This window comes from Trichoplusia ni, chromosome 23 (assembly GCF_003590095.1).
Source record: "Trichoplusia ni isolate ovarian cell line Hi5 chromosome 23, tn1, whole genome shotgun sequence".
NCBI lineage: Eukaryota > Metazoa > Arthropoda > Insecta > Lepidoptera > Noctuidae > Trichoplusia > Trichoplusia ni.
The window spans coordinates 4,231,613-4,254,545 of record NC_039500.1 but is presented as its reverse complement, the minus strand read 5'-3'; the positions used below and the strand labels follow the sequence as shown (position 1 = coordinate 4,254,545).

At 35.8% G+C, this 22,933-nt stretch overlaps 1 protein-coding gene and 1 non-coding gene across 6 annotated transcripts in view; one reads left to right on the top strand and one right to left on the bottom strand.

Annotated features, from left to right (window-relative positions):
• LOC113504796 (AMP deaminase 2-like) overlaps positions 1-15,475 on the bottom strand; it is a 31,223-nt gene extending 15,748 nt beyond the window's left edge. Inside the window, exons 1-3 of one of the 5 annotated variants that reach the window (XM_026887248.1) lie at positions 15,347-15,475; positions 10,821-11,035; positions 1,819-1,960 (exon numbers count right to left, since the gene is read on the bottom strand). In XM_026887248.1, the coding sequence (XP_026743049.1) occupies positions 1,819-1,960; positions 10,821-10,893 (215 nt within the window). In that variant the 5' untranslated portion in view covers positions 10,894-11,035; positions 15,347-15,475. Of the gene's footprint in view, positions 1-1,818; positions 1,961-5,298; positions 5,698-8,528; positions 8,662-10,820; positions 11,094-15,346 lie in introns of those variants that run through there. The other 4 variants (XM_026887250.1, XM_026887249.1, XM_026887247.1 and 1 more) reach the window with 4 other exon arrangements.
• On the top strand, positions 9,143-9,231 carry Trnay-gua. The gene is given in 2 exon segments: positions 9,143-9,179; positions 9,196-9,231. It is a non-coding gene; the product is annotated as a tRNA-Tyr (tRNA).
• Positions 15,476-22,933: the final 7,458 nt, after the last annotated feature.

Sequence of the window (22,933 nt, the reverse complement as noted above, 5' to 3'; positions counted from 1 at the left end):
GACATGCAATACAATGAAACATAAAAACTAGTTCTTGGTGAGACAGATGCGTCATGCTGCGACATCCTATAGGGACTACTTGCAATCTGGTTTAATTGTTCAAAAACCTGTTTGGAAGTCACATTTACTTATGTATGTCTATACTGGGGGGGTCTAACACCTACTCTTTTAGCAGTAGGTAAAAAAAGCAGCTGTGTTCGGTCGAAGAAAGGCGACAATTTTAAAATACAAATATAAGTTTATAAACTAATGCGGAGTATTCTTGGACTCGCCTTTGAGATAAATATCAATGTATCACAAGTTCACACCTACAGCCACATGTAACGAACGATGAAAACTTACAATATCGATTTCGAATTTGTTATAATGTACCTATTGTAACATTTTACCTGTTCAATAGTTATATGTTGGGTTCACGGTATAAATAGCAACAGTTAGTTGATTGAATGTGGCTAAATATAGATTGGGCCTACAATAGAATTGCCGGATATTGTTAAAAGCAGATCGTGTCAAATCGATTTGTTACAGCTATAACCATCGAGAGATTTCAGGTCACTTCATTATACAAAACAATCTGTACTTACCTAAAACAAGGTGACCTTATTGGGAAATACTAGGTTATCCAATTTATTTATACGGTCTTAAGTAAGTGTAAGTTATTTCTGTCTCCAAAATAACGGTCAAACGTTAGATAAACAGCTGTGAAATTATTAAACAATTTTTGCTTTGTTGTCAATAGGTTAACCATTCTAAGCTGTTTGGGAGCTGGCAGTGTCTTTTCAGCAGCAAGTCTATTTTAAGTTTCCTCTAGCCTTTTTCCCACAGCACTAATCTTTCGGTCTTATACTATTCTCTTTTGCTTGTAGAATATTTTGAAAATTTAATATCATGCACTAATGATCAAGAACTTCAAGAAGTTCCTTACTAAGAATAACAGAACTAATTTAATCCTCTCTATAAGAAACAAGAGCCTGTCATTTGACACTAAGCTCTTCGAAGCTCTTACATAAACAGATTTTTCCCTATGCCGCGCGCCACCACTTCAACAACGGTCCGTTAACTTTGTGGAAGCAAGACAGCACTACACGACGTAGAAACGCGTCTCTCTTTGACAGTAGTAACAGTACTGATTATAGTGAAAGTGGTAGAAGATCTGTTTTCCTCTAATTGTAGGTACTACGGGTATGATAGTGCAGTGAGACAAATTTACAGAGATTTTGCCAACATTGCACACACATGTTTAAAGACTATTTCTAAAACGTGACAAAAAAAACGTATAAAATCCTGATAACATTGACAATCTTGGAAAAAACCTGCCAAAAAACGAAGGGTCAAGAGCAGATAACATATTTTTATTACTCCGTATTTGTAATAACTTTACAAAAATAGTGAAACCTATAAAACAACAAGATAAAATTAATAAAAAGTTTCAAAGTCTTTCAGTCGCTAATAAAAATCCGATTTCCTAGTAGTCTGATGATGGGAGGTTCGAGTTGGTAAATAGGAGATATACTACATGCGATTCGAAAAGTTGTAACTTGATTTTCATTTGTTCTTAACCTCACATTTCAATAGATAATCTTTTCATCAATCCTAAGGACATTTAGTCTGGTGTGATTTTTCGTAGCTCAGTATGTTTTAATTGAACAGTGTGCCTACTTCAATTCCATCCTTGTTGAAAAGCCAAAAAGAAGCCTTTTACTCCTCTTTTTCTTCAACAAACGTATATAATGTATAATGTTTCAATTGCCTAAATAGATCTTCATTACCGGTTCCAAAATGGCGTCTTAACATATCTGCGGGATTGCTATGACTTACTTGACATTAAGTTGTCTCTGGATGAGCAGCTTCTTTTCTATCTGCTCGATGGGGAACTGCGGCACCTCGTAGGGCGCCGACAGCTCGTTGGGCAGCTCGCGCGGAGCCTCGGCTCCCACGGCGCTCGTGGGGCTCTCGCTGCCTGCAACAACGTACACAGTTGTAAATAGAGAATGCTATATATTATCCTTGCTATAGAAAAGGTGAGAACTGTAGCTTTATATAGCTTCATCCGTGGCGACTTCTTAACTTAACTGCTTCTAAACGAAGTAAGCCCGTTTGCAGTTCGACTGCACGAAATTGCAGGTTCGAAACCGTTACGAAAATGTTACGGAACTGGATGACTTTCAAAGATAGTGTGGCTTAAAGTTTTAGGATGCTCTTGGTGCACGTGACGAAAAATATCGTAAGAAAACCTGGATTTGAAATGTTGGAGTCTTTAATCTCTATTAGGTCTAATTCAATGTTATATTTAGATTCATGTAAATATGGGGCAAGTTGTATTGCGAGCGACCTCGAAGATCACATTACACTCCTAAGATGTAGATAGAGATTAAAATCCCCTAAATCATCATATTCCTATCCATTCACATCCTATTTTGTAGAAAGACTTAAAATTATTATAACCCAGGTATAAAGTGCTTAAAACCTTTTTACAAATCAGGTCATGCTAGCACAAGCTTCATATAATTACACTACTAAAAAACTACTTATGTCGTAACATTTTTACTAGCTCATGGCTATTGGCTCTACATACTCAGACTGCATTTTATGTTTTGTGTTAATTTCAATAAGTACTTATTTGACAATCTTTTCTGATTTTATTACCGTTATCAAGTAAACAACGAAATCGTATTAACAAAACGATAAAATTATTACGTTTTTATAATAATGATGAAACTTTATCACGTTTCACAGTAGCCGCAGATTGACGTCGATTTTACATTATTTTTAAATAAATTAGGCATATTGATTTGGTTATTATTACTTAGACCCGTGTCTCATAATTTTTAACTATCTTTGGTCTCCTTTTTCACTTTTATAAGTTTTAATAACGTCCCGTTCGCTAATCCTTTGAATTAAGAAACTTTTAACAATTTCACAAGTTTTTCCCCGAATTCTCCTTCAATTTTTTATCGCAGATTTTTTTTAACCCGTTGCTACAAGAAAAGCTATATTCTTGAAAAAAAATAGCTGCCTATTAACCTACGGTGTCAGCTAACTTCAGGCCAAATTATATCAAAATCGTTTAAGCCGTTTAAGTCTATGGGAGGAACAACCATTCTTACATTCCCAAAAACCGACGCGTTCTAATCATCTCGCCTGCTAATTTAAGCAATATTTACGTCTGACTTTTGAAAACCAATTACCTATTAACTTGGTTGCGGATTTATTTTTCTCGGAATACATTTACGTTTCGAGTTCAGTTGGTTCAGTCAAAGGCGGGGTCATGAACTTTATCTCGATCGATTAGCTGGTGCTAATTGAGTACTACTCAAGAAACGTCGGATCTATTGACTTGAATATTACTTGCAAATATTATGGCTTGCCATGTAAACGCAAACTGGTATTATGTACTGTTTGTTTCATCTTCTTTGCTTATTACCAACTAGCTGTTGCCCGCGACTCCGTCTGCGTGGACTTCAGTTTACAGCGTTCGGTGGTCCCCGTTTCCATGGAAATACATCTCCTTAGTGATCTATAGCTTTTAAGTACACCTTTTCAATTTTCCCTCGGGAACCATTTCAAAAATCGGGATAAAAGGTAGCTTATGTTCTTTTCCATGTCAATGGCTATATGCATGCCAAATTTCATCCAAATCCGTTCAGCCGTTTTTGCGTGATTGAGTAACAAACATCCACACTTTCACATTTATAATATTAGTAAGGATAGGTTATTTTAAGGTAAATATAGTTAACCAATATGGGTTTTTGTGAACCTTTGTTAGCACGTTATGAACGTGCTCACTGTCCACAGAAGCTCTACAAGAATGCGGTCTCGAAATTTGTTCGAGTAATTTTGCTGCGAGAATTTTCTGAATTTCACATGTAGCATGTTTTCCGAGACAGGTAAAATGTGTCTCGACTTTTCAAATAAGTAAGTAGATTAAATGAAAATCTCTGAATAGATATAGAATGAGAATGAAAGTCGTTTTTTTTTTAAATAAGATGTTACTAAACTGATGCTGACGAGTGACGGGATATGGAATCTAAGACTTGTCATTTTGGGTGGAGTTTAATTATTATTTATACAGCTAAAAACATAACAGTCAGTTACATTGATAACCAATAACAAGTCCTCACTAAAAACAAAAGACGCTATCATTTATTTAATCGAACATCTACCTCGTAATACACATAGTCGTTACTCTCCTAGTAACACAACTTTCTAGTACACACAGACATGAATGTACTACAACCATACTATAATAATATCCACAATAGTTCTGTTCTCCTTACAGAACGAAATTAAAAATTGTACGCACTGCGTAACCCCGTATATTATTCCTTTTCCCGACTCGCGGAGCTCAGCCAATCGCTGTAATATTGACGTTGCTTCTTACTAAGTGTGATATGGAAGGAACATTGATACCCTTGCCAATGTTCCTTCTTCCTCGAGAACGAGTACTCTATGATAAGGCAATAGTAGAAAAAAGGGCATTCATCATTCATCGTTACAACTTACTAGACAATCTTCATGTTATCTAAGTAAACTATGGAACTGATTAATTGTAAGAGTTTTAATAATATTGTCTAGTCTTTGAGGGAGATTGATAGAGAAATTATTGTATTGTTTTTCGTTTCATTTACGGTATGACTTTATAGGAGACCCAGTCATCTTTAAGTCGTTCGCGGAGGCACAATATTTTCTTCCATGGCAATCTGTGAGACTTCTCATTCTGCGGCTGATGTGTAAATTAACAATTAAAGGTCATGTAACAATTACTAACAATCTGTTTAGAGAAGAATACGAAAACCTAAGGTATTATAAACACACATATTTTGACTTATTTTTACTATGAAAAGGCCCTGTTGGACAAAGCACACTCAACTGCTTTGACCACATAACAAACGACAGTCTAGTAATAAATAAAATGAAAACCCATCAGAGATACCAGGAACACCGGATATAGGAACACGGTATTAACGTAAGCAAGTCTTTGATTCCAGGAAAATTAACCACAAAGGCAGCTGCAGAGCTTTTCCAATGCCATAAAATGAAATAAAAACTCACGTTAAACCTGTAATTTTATTTCCCAGTAGCCAAGTAAAACTATTGATTTTATATTCATTCGCTTTTGTTTATCCGATGTACCTACTGCAGGTCATTCAACCTTGTGTGAATTATGACATTCATGACTTGATTTGATTTCTAACTAAATTATTCCAATCTTGGAACTCAATTTTTTTTTTCGAGTTCTTTCCTTTAAAAAAAAAACAGTTTTCTTTTATTAAATTAACAAAAATGAATGTTATTTACGTTGCCTCTCCGTAGTCTCGCTGTTGGGGGTCTCCTGCGACCCCGAGGGCCTGCTCACGTGCCACAGGTCCTTATCAAAGCTGTACATCTCGAAGGCACTGTTATCACTTCACTAGTACCACAAAGCCACACTCATTGTCCGCTGGCTCCTGTTATCACAGAGGTTATCAACAGCTGACACACGTCCGTCGCTCTCGACGCACTTTACTCAAATGAAGTTAAGTTCTCCAAAGTAACAAGCTAGTGACCGGAACTGCTTGTCGGTTTGTTTAAATACAGTTCGCACCGTGGTTATTTAGGATGAGTCATTAATAAGCTGAGTTATGAAAGATTTTTCTGAGCTATTAACATTTGTTACGCAATTTGTTCTAAAGAGTTTAATATCCTGCCTATTAGTACCTGTAAGTAGATATATTGCATCAAATTGATATTCAAAATATTAAAATAATTTGGCAATCGCCGATTTGACGTTAATATCTTGGCTTTAATGTCCATTAACCATGATTTTGAATATCCTAGGACAATAAAAAACCGTCGTAAAAACCCTCTTAAAATTCTTGATACAAATTGTATGTATTGTGCAATTTAATCATAAATTTCAAGAATTTAAAACATTGCGCATATTACGTCACTGTGAAGCAAAGCCGGCTAGCAACAACATTTGAATGTTCGACCCAAATGCTCGCCTGTAGCGAGTAGCGAGTGCCGATGCCCGCAATGGCGACGAGCGAACAGCTGACTGTGACGTCACCCAGCCCCTGTTGATCCACTCACGTATTGACCTTCTAAACACTTACACAGTGCAGTATTTTTACTTCATTTCTAAGCAAAAAATGCAAAAAATGTAAACATTTTTAGTTTGTTAGTGAAATGCTTAATAACTGTCTTTGTGCTATCGTGCTAATTTGTGTCTATAGGTGGTCCTAATTTATGGTATTGTTTTAAATTGCTTGTTTAGCTTTAAATAATACTCATTATATTTTTGCTACAATTAGTATAGAAAAGTCTAGGAAAAAGGGAATTTGTATCAAAAATCTGAGCTAATTTGACTTTTGGCACATGTGGTGCTGGTAAGTACTGCCGTATGGTCACCTTATTATATACCTATCCGTTTATTTGTGACTTGCGTCATTCGTCTGGGTCATGTTTAGATTCTCGGTTTCAGCACAGTGATTAACCGAAGTCAACCTAATTCATGTCCAATTTCCCTTACTATTACGTGGACAGAAACTTTTTGTTTGTTTACAAAAAGTTTCAATGATCTTGCACCTTTGTACGTAACCTTGAAAACTTTACTTTGGCATGCAATCGAAACTTCCTCAATAGACTAAATTTAGGGATATAAACAAATCTCGTCACGCAATCTTCGGAAATGCCGGTCCTTCCTGTTCAATAAACTTAAAGACAAAGGGTTAGACAACTGTGTCTCCTGTCTGAGAGACAGGTCCTAGTCTCTAATCCATTACGCGTCCACTATATCGGCACGTCGATCGCCTCGGGGCAGTCGGATTTAAAAGCTACAGAAGCTTAATTATTGATCCGTAAATGGACGCAGCGCTACACTTTAAACTCCGCCGTCTCAGTAATAAATAAACTGCAGACGTAATTATTGTAATGGCTTCCAACTTCTCGTATTCCGATTTACATTACGACGTTAATGTTTATCAGATGTCTGACAATATAACCATTTCGTGCCCTAAATAATGTACAAGTCCCAAAATGTCTTATAATTTTTCGTAGTTGTGAACTTAAGTGTAATAAACATGAAATATTGAAGCACAGTCTATTAGCTATTAGGGGCCAAGCTTAGTCATAATATTACAGTTAGTACATTACAATGGCCGGATTCTTTCTCATGTTCTTTTTTACCGAGTGTCGCGTCATGGCTTAGGGCGAGGCGTCCTACAAAACCACTTATGGCTAATTTATGAGTCTACGTCTGTACGACATGAGCAAATCATGGCTGATGGCGGAGGAATTTTTCCATTATTAAGTAATTAGGCTAAGAGAAACATCGTTATCATATAAATGTTTCCCGTTAAAGTTAGTCATGGTCAGAGATCGTATATATATTTTTTAATAATAAGGTCCTTATTTGATTATTACTTTTTATACTATTCGATGAAAATGCTGCTATATATGACTACTATTGATAATTTCGACAAACTAGTTAGTTATTTTGTACTTTGATTAGCACTTAAACCATTCTGGTTGATTTGTAAATAGACGATAATTGAGAAGAAGCAAAAAGTTAAAACAACTCACTTGAAAGAGGCTATTATTTTAGTTTCAATTGTAATAAGTAGTTTATTGTGTTTTATATTCACAAGTTATTAGGTATCTACAGTTTATTACGTTTTCCTAAAAAGTAATTTATGAATAAGTAATATACATTAACCAAAAATAAAAAAATTGAATCATTTTAAATATAATCTAGTGCAATGCAAAACATTACATTGTAGCATAATTTAATTTAATTATGCGGAAAATAGTTACGTTTATTTGTAAACAATCAAGCAGTTGTATTGTGGGAAATAACGTAACATCTAGCGGCAAAAGATAATAAAGCAGTAAAACTGTAGAATTATTATTTTTTCATTTTTAAATTTTTCACGAAAATACTATACCTACCTAAGCAATTATTTTATATGACCCAAATATTTCATAATATTCAATATGGGAAATAATAAAATATGCTTCTAGGTTAGCATTTTTAGTAATTAAGTATGTAAACTAATTTTAATTAATAAACTAATAACTTTCACTGCAGCTTCACTTTGCGTGTTGTTATTCCTAATTAGAACACGTCAAATGTTTGCGCTAACCCAAAACGTTGTGCAACTTATTTAACTTCAGCAATTAACTTTGTAACCTCAATCCGACATTTATATACACTAAAACAAAAACTATTTATCAACGATTGCTGCACGTTATGTCAGTTTAGTAACTTAGTTCCATTAGCCTATATAATGTGCTTAAAAAGAAATTAAGATACGAGTGGAGCCACGTTTACTGGATAAGAAATGCAAAGTTATTTACACAAGATTCTCGTTACTCATATAGTACTAACAACAAAGAGTAGTTGGGCCTAGAAACATCTGCAAACTGCGTTGCGAATTTCGTTTAGTAGGTACCAAATAATAAAACATACGCAGTAACCAGAACGCGGCACTAAACGCAACTTGGAGATAAACAAACGTGGCCGTCGGGAATTATCACAATGTCATTACTTAAAAAGAAAAAGAATGTGCTGTCAACATTTCAATATGGAACGCCACGCGCCACGACATAAGTGAGAGCGGTCACAGCGCCAGTGTCTCTCCGGTGACGGGCGGCGACGCTGCCGGCGGACGCGGACTGGCTGACGGAGTAGACGGACTCGCGGACCCCGACGCCGCACTCGGCCGCGGCGCCCCACACACGCGACTCGCGACCCAACATTGTAAACAATAGATACGATTTAAGGTGACATTATTACGTCCACATAATCGCAGAGTTCAACTATTAATATATTCGCAATACCAATAACATGTTGCCACATACAGCGATAGTACAGAGAAAACAAACATTATTCCAATTGGAAAAATATAATAATGTGATAAGAAAAACAAGAATACCTAAAATATGTTGAAATAAAAACAAATTTAATCGTCTAAAATATTAAATTACTAAGGTCGACAAGCCATGATAACTTATTTTAAAATGTCTTGAGAAATTCACAATTCTGCCTAATTAACATTTAAAAAGAATTCAGTATCAACTTTCTAAACAACAGCGTCACCCTACAAACTGTTTATTTCCATATACTGAGAACCCATATGATAATTTCGCCATCTACAACAAGCCTTCGATAGCTCAGTTGGTAGAGCGGTGGACTGTAGAGGTAAACACGTTGATATCCATAGGTCGCTGGTTCAAATCCGGCTCGAAGGAATTCTTTTTGCCTTTTTTTCCATTACGAAGCGCATCAATTTTTTCAAGCAATATATTAAACGGTAATTAAAGAAAAAAAATATTCCAAAAATTGTAACTGTAAAATATGTATGTATAGCGATGGTACAACTCTAATGTTAATTCTCCCATAAACATTTTATCCATGTTTTTGAATATCTAGCGATCCGCCCCGGCTTCTAACAAGAGCAATGCTGATACGCGAAAGATTTAGTTTGTAGACAATGTGCAGAGGCAGAGCTACCGCGCACACACAATAATTATTTGCTGCGGAGTTATGTTCAAAACTGTGTAAATCTCCTGAGATATAGATACAAATTATATTAAGTAAACGACAACTACATAATGTTTAAAATTTAATACGTGTGAAGGTTAACGTATTTATTTCGATAACATAAATTATATTTCAAATAGGTTTAGTTTTTTATTTATTTATCTTCTAATATATAAAATTCCCGTGTCACGATGTTAGTTACCGTACTCCTTCGAAACGATTCGACCGATTTTGACCAAATTTTATATGCGTATTCAGTAGAACTGAGAATAGAACAACAACTATTTTTTATAGCCCTAAGTGAAGGGTTCTACACTAACTTAACACTAAAAAAAAATATTTTATTTTTAGGACATTTTTTTTTGTTTTTTTTTTTTTATATAATGTGGCATTTAAAATACATACAACTAGAAAAAAAAAATTCGGCAAAACAACGTTTGCTGGGTCAACTAGTAGTGCAATATAATGAATGAAAGCGTAAAAAAACAGTCAATAGATTAATAACCTTAGAGGTTTGATGATCCGCATTTACTGTGTCATGCATGTATTATACGTTAAAACCTTAATCTTGAAGCAATATATCAATAAAAATACCACATTAGAATCTGTTGCGTAGTTTTAAAGTTTAATATAATTGTTTTGATATGAACATTGAGGAAACCTGACATCATATTCTCATCAAATTAACTGTCTAAAGAAACTTTTATAAAACATATTTCTCTGACCACTATTTACATTAGCACCAGAGCCCATAAAAAATGCAGCATCATTCCCCGAAATTTACCTCCGCGAATTCTTTTGGACAGAAAATGTTTTTAGGTCATCGTTTAATATGCTGGCAACATTAATAACGGCTTTTCAGGTTATAAGAGCTTTTATTTTAAGAACAAAGGTTTTAAATGAGTTTCTTTAGTTTTTGTTTATGCCATAAACGTTTACTTCTTTGATATTTCAAGGTTTTCTCGGAACACAATATGGAAGACCTTTCTATGCTTCCAAATAAAGTTTTAACGTTGTAAGAAAAATTCTTTGGTAGAAAATATACTTAGGTTTATTTTAATATGCTCCTTACGAGTGACCTCACTACCTATATTATTGTCATCATAATTTTATTCTCTGCACGTCAAAGTTATGCATTCTACTAAACAGACATGTCACTCTTTGTGTGGCCACCCGTGTGGTCAAGGCTTTGGCTTATTAACGCTTCGCTTAGCAACATAAAAATGTGACCAGTATCAAAAATAGGAAAAGCTATAATAGCCAGTGTGATAGTAATATAAATAATTTGCGCCCTTACCGCCATCATCGAAGAACGAGTCAGTGATGATTCTCGGAGATCTCGATCCATCTTGAACACCTCTTATAGACATTTCACTTAGTTCTTATTAAACATAGCACTATATTTCACACTTCACAGTCACACCTGCGTTCAAAGTTCAGATATAAAATGTATTTAAGTGGCAACACTCAATAATTCAAATCGGGGACATCTATAAATAGGTTGCAGCGGCTCTAAACATGAATAATTCAAATTAAGAATCAAAACAAGGTTTTATATTTAGAACAGATTCGAATAGACATGTTCAAAAATAGATCCGTGAAGGTTTTGCAAACGTTCTTATTAAATTTTGGTCATGAATTATTAGGTGTTGTGTGTTATGATCCACTTGTATGTGATTTATCAAGATTATCAACATTGCAACTGAGCTATACGTATAAATATTCTGCTGTATGTGCACAATCTCTAAGTAGTATTATATTAGTTAGTCTGTTTGTTTATCAGATGGAAAGTTACTAACTGCGACATCACACAGTGGAAGTTTTCTAGGTTTGCCACAAGTTTGCCTTTACCGTTAAGTAATAACGATGTTTCTGTACTCAGCTGATTAAGTAGTTATCAAATTATATTGGTTTAATATAATTTGACAACTACTTAATCATCTACTTCAATGGGATTACAGTAGGACCTGGAACCTGCTGTAGCAGAATTTGAATGGCCATTCAAAAGGTGTTGGCAGACGGCAGTCTTGCTGATTAGAAAAGTAATCCTCGTAACAATATTAGTAATGTCTTAACGTAGGTTAAGGATGAAAAGGATATTGTAGTGAATTATAATAGAGCACACCAATAGAGCATACACTCGTAAATATTAAAACTTAAATAAAAAACAAAACTTGGTTTATGACTTAAAACATATTGTAATCATTACTGAATAAATGTGTCTTGATTTAATATTTTTTTATTGTGACTTGTGCAAAACCGCAGAATAGACCAAGCAAGACTATACAGTCATAAATCTTTGAGAAACATCGCCAACAGTGATTGATGATATGACCGCGGATTGTCGATATCTCTCACTATCTATAAACCCCTCAATCATTTGTATAATCCATAATATTCGATTTGCAATATAATACAGTCGTTGACGAGCAATAAATATTAAAATCACGACTGTTCGAATAGGCTAGGGGTTGAGGACACCATGCCAATAACACTAAGCACGACGTATCGCGGGTTCATCCCCGCCATAAACGTTCGTGAGATCTACGAATTGTCCTGAGTCTGGGTGTCTTTATGCATGTAACTTGAATGAATGTTTGTTACACCTCCGCGACACCTGGATTTTATTTCTTCTTATAGTGAGAACCTTTTGAAAAAGGACAATAAATCTGTCGCTTAGTTACAAAATCATAAGCATGACAGGTCCGATGCTTGCAAATAAACCACAAAATGAGATGAATTTGTTGCAAAAGAATGAGAAGAAAGGTAAAAGTAAATACTGCGAGTAATAAAGATGGAAGCAAAATACGCATTGCGCCGACCCCGAACATCTGGAAAGTGACCGGCGCGCGGCGCGTCTTGAAAGTAAACCAAGTATAATAGCACGAAATAAGAGTGTTCCCAAAGAGCATTATGTAGCGTGTATTGCGATTATCATTCATATAAGAAGTAATTAATAAAAGTGATGAGTCTTCGCGTCGTTAGTGGGATTACCGGGCGTCGAATCAATCTAGTGCTCAGCCTCATTTAGCGCAGTGTTGCCAGATGCCAGACAGACGGTATTGAATACAAGATCACTGTAAATCAATTACAATCAGAAATCTTACGCATTATTAAGTGCGTGAAGAGCATTAGTATTGCACTGCGCATATTCCAATTTCTTATACGTCTTAATATAATGTATGTTCTTTTCAATGCAACCTGTTAGTAGATCAGAACTAAATTAATTGTACGTATCTAGGTTCTCTAACATCTTGAAAAAATTTACGAGTCGATTTTTTTGTAAGTCATTTAAGATTAAAATATAAAAATAAAAATCAAAAGTTTCAGGCACTTTTCAAACGTTACATTACTGACTTTAGTTGCATATCAATGAATCACCTCAGCCTACCGCTGTTATTTGCTGGACATAGGTATCCCCCATGTTGTGCAAGATAAGAATTCCCCATTAAAAAATATACAAATAAAACTTAACTAGTGGTGTTATTATTATGTATTGCTAACCCAATAACGTTCACTCTGAACTTAATTTTAAGTGAAAACCCTTTATAATTTATACATACGAGTACCTATGGTAACGTATGGCGCAGCTCGGAAAAGTCGATATCGCGGCAATGGCTTAGTTTAAAACTTCGTTTTCGTCACAATAGCTACACCAATCAATATTCGATTCTTGTTAAACATTAAGTGGTTCTAAGAGATTATATACGGCTTCGACCACTAAAAACTCAAATACAAATCCCATTCAAGTATAGTCAAGTATTCCTAAAGGCGAGACTTCACGTCGAATTATCGGTATTTTCCTTTTGTGTAATTCGAAACGTCTTTTCATGAGCACTGAAGTGTTTCGAATTCTTCTGTTTCCATACAAATGCAAAGGTATTTTGATCTGGAGCCAATATTTGGTATGATGTTAAAGCTTAGACTTAATGTTTAAGCTATTCTTATTCACCTCTGACTGACGAGGAGGAGAAATTTGAAGAAAACAGGAATCGAATCAGTGTTTACCACGTGTGCTCCCCTATGGGTATAGGGGAGCAAACGTGGTAAACAAGGCTTATTGAGAATCAAACCACGATTGAAACAAGCTAATTTTATAGATAGGGAAAGAGTCCCTTTGATAGACCCTGGACCCTTGCCGCTTGGTGTTATTGATACGATAATTAATACTGATTTATTAACACGATGCAATATTAAAAACTTCTACCCAAATTATATACAAATCTGCTTTTCAACTATTCTGGAATCCATGTTAATTCAAACTGCCACATTTAAAATTCCTTCGATTCGAAATCTGGTTGGATTCCTATCGAGTGTCAGTTCATTTGAGCGGAATCTGAAATCACGTTTGAGTTGGGACCTTCGTTAAATCAATATTTGCCAACGAGAATAATTCTGTTGGAAAATTTTACCTGTAAATCGGGTTATTGGGCAACTAAATTGTGTTATAATTACCATCCTCATTCCGTATGCTTTTTTTAAAGGAGATTTTTGCCCTTGGAAGGGATACTTAAGGTACTTTTTGCGCTGATTTGATCTCTTATAGTCTGACTACGAGTAAAACATCATGAGTCGCCGACCCACTGACACTGGGGTTGTATATCGTAGAATTCATATCGTCACTGCTCTTTTACGTATTAAATTCCCCATAAATCACGATGAAAGAACTTGTGGACGCCAGAAGATCATATTAAAAAATATGTTTAGAATATACTCAGTGGCAACAAATAATTAGGAAGTTGGCGCCTTAGATTTATGAACACGCAACATATAGCAGGTACAGTTTCTTCGGCACAACAAACTCGGCGCTATTTTCGGCGGGAGAGTTGCCAAACGCCCACCGATACAGCATACATCTAAAGTCAAAGACCTATCAAATGTAATTTATTCAACACTCTGATTTGAGTATAAACAGAACTCTTTGGGATTTAAATAAATTATTCAAGGGCTGTGAAGATTACGAAGCAAGGAGTTTCGTTGCATTCTCCTCTGTTACTCAGGAATATAAACAAATCTGGCTGAAACCACCTGTGACTGTCCAATGTAACATCATAGACCAACAAAGAACACTGAACTATTAGTTTTAAAAGAAATAATAAACCTTGAATAGAACAATTCTTATTAGTCGAATAAGTACTTCAACTTCAATTAGATAAAACAAACGAAGCAACAATTATTGTATGCAATTATAGTCGACAAGTTTTACGATGACGTTTATAGCTAGACAGTAATTAATAAGTACCTACCTCGGTGACACTATAATTGGAAAATGTTCGTACCTAATTCGTAGTCGCTTATATAGTTACCAAGAAAAACAAGAATACCCTTGAATGTATTTATTTCTGCATATCAATGACTCGACTAAAAGTAACAAATAAATACTTTTATTACTCATTTCTCTTTTACTCGAAAGTTATTTTCGCTTTTCTCAAAGTGGCCAGTCATTGTCAGCGGAAACTTGTACCAGCGCGAATATTTTGATTCATAACAGGTCGGTTTAATGCAGTTTTATCAACAAATAGGAGGAACAACAAATATTATAGAACACAGCAGATATTATGGTGTATAAACTAATACTTTTAACCACCAGCGCTTGACAATCGATTCGTGTCAAGGGCACCGTTAACTTCTGAGTGTCGTCATATAACTGTTTAATGTCGCAGAAAATTGTACGATAGACACTTAAAACCCCATCAAACTTCATAATAAAACCTTTTCAAATTTACCGGGAAACTGGAAAACATTTTTCCGGTTAACGTAGCTCAGTCGCAATCTCGATATAGGTAATCACGTTTATTGCGTCTGACGCAAACGGCACTGCACCTGCTAGACCTGTCACTGATATTCCGAGGTGGTTTCACAGTTCGCGGATCACAGCACTACACACGGCGTCAGCATGTAGCACTATGTTATTGTGGCAATGTTTGGCCACAGACTGAGCACTGAGCTTGGCACGACGCACATTTCCAATCTTTTGTTCGCTTCAGTTTTCAGCGAGCGTCACGCGCGATCTATTATACCTTGTCGCACGAAGATTACTGTAAATTGCTGTTAAATAGTAGTTGCGTGATAGGCAAAGGGTTTTGTGCTTTTTACTGTTGTTTTTAGGTTGTTATTGCAGTGTACTGCGGGATGATAACATGGTTGATTGGTTATAAAGGTGTAATAGAGAGGTATTGCATTGTTCGCTTCATTTTTCATAATCAACATGGTTTTCAGGCGTGTGTCTAGTCATTCTACTGGATCGATACTCGAGTGGGGGTCTGCCCCACGAGGTGGTGCCGCATGGTACAGTGCTGGACGTGTATGACTGTGTGTTAGTCATGACCTTCACGTTCACTTCTCTTTCTATTTATAACTAATTCACATAGCGACACATTACCCAAACGCTATTGTTCCCATTTAAGTACTTTAGAGTTTAAATACCAAGTTTTGTATATTTTGCACTGAAAACTGAAAACTACTATACGGGCTCGCACATATATTTTAGTAACTGCCGAGTGAAACAAAAGAGTAACTTATCAAATATAAACAAAGCTACGGCATTTGGATACGGGTCTAGGTTTGCCGTCAAATATATGCAAAAGTAAAACTGTGTTGAAAAGAAACTTTTATCCAACTTACTGTTACTATTATTTAAAATACGGTTAAAAATAACATAGATGACGTACGTACATGTCTATATCTATCTATTCCCGCTACAAAGGATTATGAAAGAATTCTGAAGATAGCGAAAAGAAGTCTTTAATGAAAGGAGACCAACCTACTGTGTTTGAGCCTATTAGAAAACCCGGATTTGGTATACATACAAACATCAATACACATTTACCTATCGTTATTTAACAACTAACCTCTAAATATAGATCACATAGCAACAGAAACTCATTTCGTAAGAAGGTCGTCTATCAATCTGGCGCAGATGCATCGACTATCGGATGACAACAATGACTAGATGATGATTGAATGATTTGATCACGGTTTGACGTTCAAAGTTCCCGTGACGCATCGCCGGAGGGCGGGCCTATCGACCCAGTGCCACCGCGTCACCACCCGCTAAATATAGCCCGGTTTATTTATCAACTAAGGTATCGGACTGAGGGTAATGTAGCAAGGTTATGGCCCTAATTTTATCGCACTTAATTTCCATTTTTGCAAACTCAGGTGCCTCTTAATACAGTTTTTCTCTTGTGAAATATCATAGCTAATATTGTTAATGTTAATTGCACATTTCTTCTTGCTTTTTCTCAATTGTTTTATATTTCGCAGACTCTCGTGGGCTTGGGTTTGACTCTTCCGTATGTTTGGGCTACATAAACAATTTTAACGATGACAATTTTTTTTTTAATGGTGCGATCTAGAATGATCGTATAAATCATATTACCTAGTGTAAGTAGTAACTATTTAGGAAGTACACTAGCTATTCTTACCGCACACAAAAAGTTGCTAAAAAAGATGCGCGTGGGCATCGTGGAAGGCGGAAAAGTTTCGAGTCAAGTTCAACGTCTCCGTTTAGTTCTAGTACAAGTGTTGCCAGCTGCAAATATCTGTACAATCGTTATTCAAATCTAACAATAGATGTACAAAGATACTTTGTCTACTTCGTTGTGGAAAATTTATAGATGTTTTAAAATGTTATGATACGCACACTCTTACAACATACAGCAATGTAAAGAGATAAATAGGAACTGTCGTGAGAATGATTCATTATTTTCGGACCCAACCGGAGTCCTTAATCATGAGCAGACGCGGCGTTCGACTCGCGATTCCGCCGCGTCTGCTCATGATTAAGGACTCCGGTTGGGTCCGAAACTAGTCGGGCTACCCCGATAAATACGCGTGAGAAAACCGTTACATCATTTAATAATAGATAAATAGGATCGCAATAAAGTACAGATGGTAAGTACATTGATCACTAGAAATCAATGAAGAAAAATTTGCTAAAAATCGCCAGATCCCAAAATTAAATATGCAATCAACAACCCTCAAATGAACAAGCATTTGTCTATTTGCCGAGAATGTATTTCGCTTTCCTTATGAATATGGTGTTATCGTACAATTCTGACTAATGTATTTAGTTCAAGCAACAAACTATCAGACTATCTCCGAAATATGCGTGACTGTTGGTTCCACATCGGATCTACGGGTAACAGTACCGGTAAATACATAAGCGATAACGATAAGATAAGACCTCTCAGCCGAATGCTATCGAGTGTCAAACTATTTGTAAATACGCTTGTATCTACATGTTGCCTAGAGGAAACTAATTGGTTAAATACTGAACCGTAGGTTTATCGGTTATGATTCCCCTTTAATTTAAGTGGGTGGATTGTTTAGAAGCTGTAGGCAATGATTAATTGTCTATTCTTCAATCAACTCCAATTGTGAATCACACGCTTTCATCATAGGTACTCTTAAAGTTGCCTCCTTTTTTTCCTTTCTTCACTTGTCCTCTTTTATTTGTAGTCGGGGCAATGCTTTTTCTTCCATTTTGTCCTGTCACTTGGCAGGCTTTAGTGTCTTTTTGTTTCATATCACATTTTACTCAATCCATCCATCCTTTCTTTGGTCTCCTTAAGACACAGACCATAAAATGGTACTGACGTTAAAGTTGTTAAAGGTCAATTTTATTTATAGATTAAAGATATTTCAGAAGTAACTGAAGATCAACGATTTCATTTGATTTTACTTCATGATATCCTACTAATTTAGTACATCGTAGTAACTTTGACTTGTTATAAACGTGGATTGTTGCCCACAGTAAACTGGCAGGCGTTGTGTTGTAATCAGCTTGACAGCAGAGTTGAAAAAGAGGCAGAAAAAAGATGGCTTCTGTTTACCGTTGCCTATACCTATATTCTACCTTAATTATTACACTTAAAGTCTTTCCGTATAGAATTTCTCTGAATAATTTTAATTTTTAGTTAAGGTATTAACAGGACTGAAATTGTAAACCTTTATCAATATCATATTGGATCAAGATCATGATCATACCGTATATCAGGTACTATCTACCTTATGTAATGTTTTTATCTTCTAAGAACCTCTGATAAAAGCATGCCAACCAGTCAGCAAGGTTTGAGCCACGCGGTCAACATCTACGTTAAAATGTCCGTGCACAACATATGGGTAGTGATATAAATCAGTTACGATAAGACTGCTATCTGTGCCGGATTCCGGACTTTCAACTTTTTACGGAAATCAATATCAATCAGTTTGTCAATAGAATAAACTATTTAAGGACAATCCAGGACCAAAACACAAATAGATTCATGGGCTACGTATGAGTGCTACATACATATTTTCATGTTTTTCAGGCATTAGAGTAGCGATAAGTTATTATTTTGCCTCTCAAAATTGATCTACCTCGTTCTATATCTACGTCCTCTATTATGTTTGGGTTTGGTTGAGTAACGCCCACTCCATGGTAAAAATAGGTTGAACTTTTAATGGAGTCACTTATCCCGTAAACGACAAAAGGGCAAGGACGCAAAATGTTTACTATTTTCAGATTACCTTAAAGTTTCCAGTCGTATCAGTTTGTCTGGCTTAAATCAGCCGATACACATATCATTAAGTGACATTTTCATGTATTGAGGCCAAAATAGGATGCCGGCTGTCTCCAGATGTCTATCGGAGCTATCTAGATAACGCATGCTACCGGATTATAATAATACTTCGACAAACATAACCTACCTATTTTCCTGCTTTTATCAGATTTGCTTTTATTTTTCTTTCAGTGATGCTCAGACAGCTGTCTTTCAAGCAGTTGTGTAAGTAAGTAAATACATCTTTTGCCGGAGATGGAAGGTTTGGTTCTTCAGAAAAAACTGTATTATTTCTAGCATGATTTATTATTCAATCAAAGCTAGTCTTCTGTCCATACCCTCACACACTCTCATCTAACTTCCACTAAACCTCTGAGACTACAATGGTTTTGACCGCGACAATCAGAATAAAGTGGTTCTAGGAGTCGAGAAAATTTTCTCTATTTCAGACGTTTGAGGCGATAGACCATTGACACCTATGAGAATCGACCCTTATAAGGTGAACCGAGATTTCAATTTGTAAGAGTGTTTTAATATCGCCAAAGTAGGTAGGCCACAGAAGTAATTGTGGCGCTAAATAGCAATAGGCACGCAACTTTGGGGCTGCTACAACTGACAATACCGTGGTTTTAATAAAACTTCTGTTTGGAGCACCTACTTTACAATATTAGTCAGGTGAAAACAAATGCCCGGTCTTAATAATGAACTCGCGATTGCATTCAACACTAAATTCGTGACCTAATTGGACTTGTTTATTGTAACATCGTCTATGAAGACGCCGACTTACATTTCGTAAATGAAGGTCTAAGATCCTAATCATCATATCACCCTAGTACATATTGGGTAAAAACTTAATGCGCAGTAAATTGCGGACCTCTTCAGGGTTTTTATGAATAAATTATGTCTCACCTGTTCGTGGAAATTGCCAGTATCAAACTCCGAATACAAAGTGGGTAATAAACTTTACACGCCAGCTTCCATAACACGACACTTTTCTCTATTTGACGTACATTTCCTGTTGAACTCACAACCACATGCAGAACACAACAACATACCTAGGTACATACAAACACGGTCCGCAGCCACAGTCAGCTGTGCGAGTATCGATTGTATAACCCGAGTTGACAAAGGAGTCTCGGCTCCTATGGCTGTTAAATCGTATCTATTGTTTACAATGTTGGGTCGCGAGTCGCGTGTGTGGGGCGCCGCGGCCGAGTGCGGCGTCGGGGTCCGCGAGTCCGTCTACTCCGTCAGCCAGTCCGCGTCCGCCGGCAGCGTCGCCGCCCGTCACCGGAGAGACACTGGCGCTGTGACCGCTCTCACTTATGTCGTGGCGCGTGGCGTTCCATATTGAAATGTTGACAGCACATTCTTTTTCTTTTTAAGTAATGACATTGTGATAATTCCCGACGGCCACGTTTGTTTATCTCCAAGTTGCGTTTAGTGCCGCGTTCTGGTTACTGCGTATGTTTTATTATTTGGTACCTACTAAACGAAATTCGCAACGCAGTTTGCAGATGTTTCTAGGCCCAACTACTCTTTGTTGTTAGTACTATATGAGTAACGAGAATCTTGTGTAAATAACTTTGCATTTCTTATCCAGTAAACGTGGCTCCACTCGTATCTTAATTTCTTTTTAAGCACATTATATAGGCTAATGGAACTAAGTTACTAAACTGACATAACGTGCAGCAATCGTTGATAAATAGTTTTTGTTTTAGTGTATATAAATGTCGGATTGAGGTTACAAAGTTAATTGCTGAAGTTAAATAAGTTGCACAACGTTTTGGGTTAGCGCAAACATTTGACGTGTTCTAATTAGGAATAACAACACGCAAAGTGAAGCTGCAGTGAAAGTTATTAGTTTATTAATTAAAATTAGTTTACATACTTAATTACTAAAAATGCTAACCTAGAAGCATATTTTATTATTTCCCATATTGAATATTATGAAATATTTGGGTCATATAAAATAATTGCTTAGGTAGGTATAGTATTTTCGTGAAAAATTTAAAAAATGAAAAAATAATAATTCTACAGTTTTACTGCTTTATTATCTTTTGCCGCTAGATGTTACGTTATTTCCCACAATACAACTGCTTGATTGTTTACAAATAAACGTAACTATTTTCCGCATAATTAAATTAAATTATGCTACAATGTAATGTTTTGCATTGCACTAGATTATATTTAAAATGATTCAATTTTTTTATTTTTGGTTAATGTATATTACTTATTCATAAATTACTTTTTAGGAAAACGTAATAAACTGTAGATACCTAATAACTTGTGAATATAAAACACAATAAACTACTTATTACAATTGAAACTAAAATAATAGCCTCTTTCAAGTGAGTTGTTTTAACTTTTTGCTTCTTCTCAATTATCGTCTATTTACAAATCAACCAGAATGGTTTAAGTGCTAATCAAAGTACAAAATAACTAACTAGTTTGTCGAAATTATCAATAGTAGTCATATATAGCAGCATTTTCATCGAATAGTATAAAAAGTAATAATCAAATAAGGACCTTATTATTAAAAATATATATACGATCTCTGACCATGACTAACTTTAACGGGAAACATTTATATGATAACGATGTTTCTCTTAGCCTAATTACTTAATAATGGAAAAATTCCTCCGCCATCAGCCATGATTTGCTCATGTCGTACAGACGTAGACTCATAAATTAGCCATAAGTGGTTTTGTAGGACGCCTCGCCCTAAGCCATGACGCGACACTCGGTAAAAAAGAACATGAGAAAGAATCCGGCCATTGTAATGTACTAACTGTAATATTATGACTAAGCTTGGCCCCTAATAGCTAATAGACTGTGCTTCAATATTTCATGTTTATTACACTTAAGTTCACAACTACGAAAAATTATAAGACATTTTGGGACTTGTACATTATTTAGGGCACGAAATGGTTATATTGTCAGACATCTGATAAACATTAACGTCGTAATGTAAATCGGAATACGAGAAGTTGGAAGCCATTACAAATAATTACGTCTGCAGTTTATTTATTACTGAGACGGCGGAGTTTAAAGTGTAGCGCTGCGTCCATTTACGGATCAATAATTAAGCTTCTGTAGCTTTTAAATCCGACTGCCCCGAGGCGATCGACGTGCCGATATAGTGGACGCGTAATGGATTAGAGACTAGGACCTGTCTCTCAGACAGGAGACACAGTTGTCTAACCCTTTGTCTTTAAGTTTATTGAACAGGAAGGACCGGCATTTCCGAAGATTGCGTGACGAGATTTGTTTATATCCCTAAAATTTAGTCTATTGAGGAAGTTTCGATTGCATGCCAAAGTAAAGTTTTCAAGGTTACGTACAAAGGTGCAAGATCATTGAAACTTTTTGTAAACAAACAAAAAGTTTCTGTCCACGTAATAGTAAGGGAAATTGGACATGAATTAGGTTGACTTCGGTTAATCACTGTGCTGAAACCGAGAATCTAAACATGACCCAGACGAATGACGCAAGTCACAAATAAACGGATAGGTATATAATAAGGTGACCATACGGCAGTACTTACCAGCACCACATGTGCCAAAAGTCAAATTAGCTCAGATTTTTGATACAAATTCCCTTTTTCCTAGACTTTTCTATACTAATTGTAGCAAAAATATAATGAGTATTATTTAAAGCTAAACAAGCAATTTAAACAATACCATAAATTAGGACCACCTATAGACACAAATTAGCACGATAGCACAAAGACAGTTATTAAGCATTTCACTAACAAACTAAAAATGTTTACATTTTTTGCATTTTTTGCTTAGAAATGAAGTAAAAATACTGCACTGTGTAAGTGTTTAGAAGGTCAATACGTGAGTGGATCAACAGGGGCTGG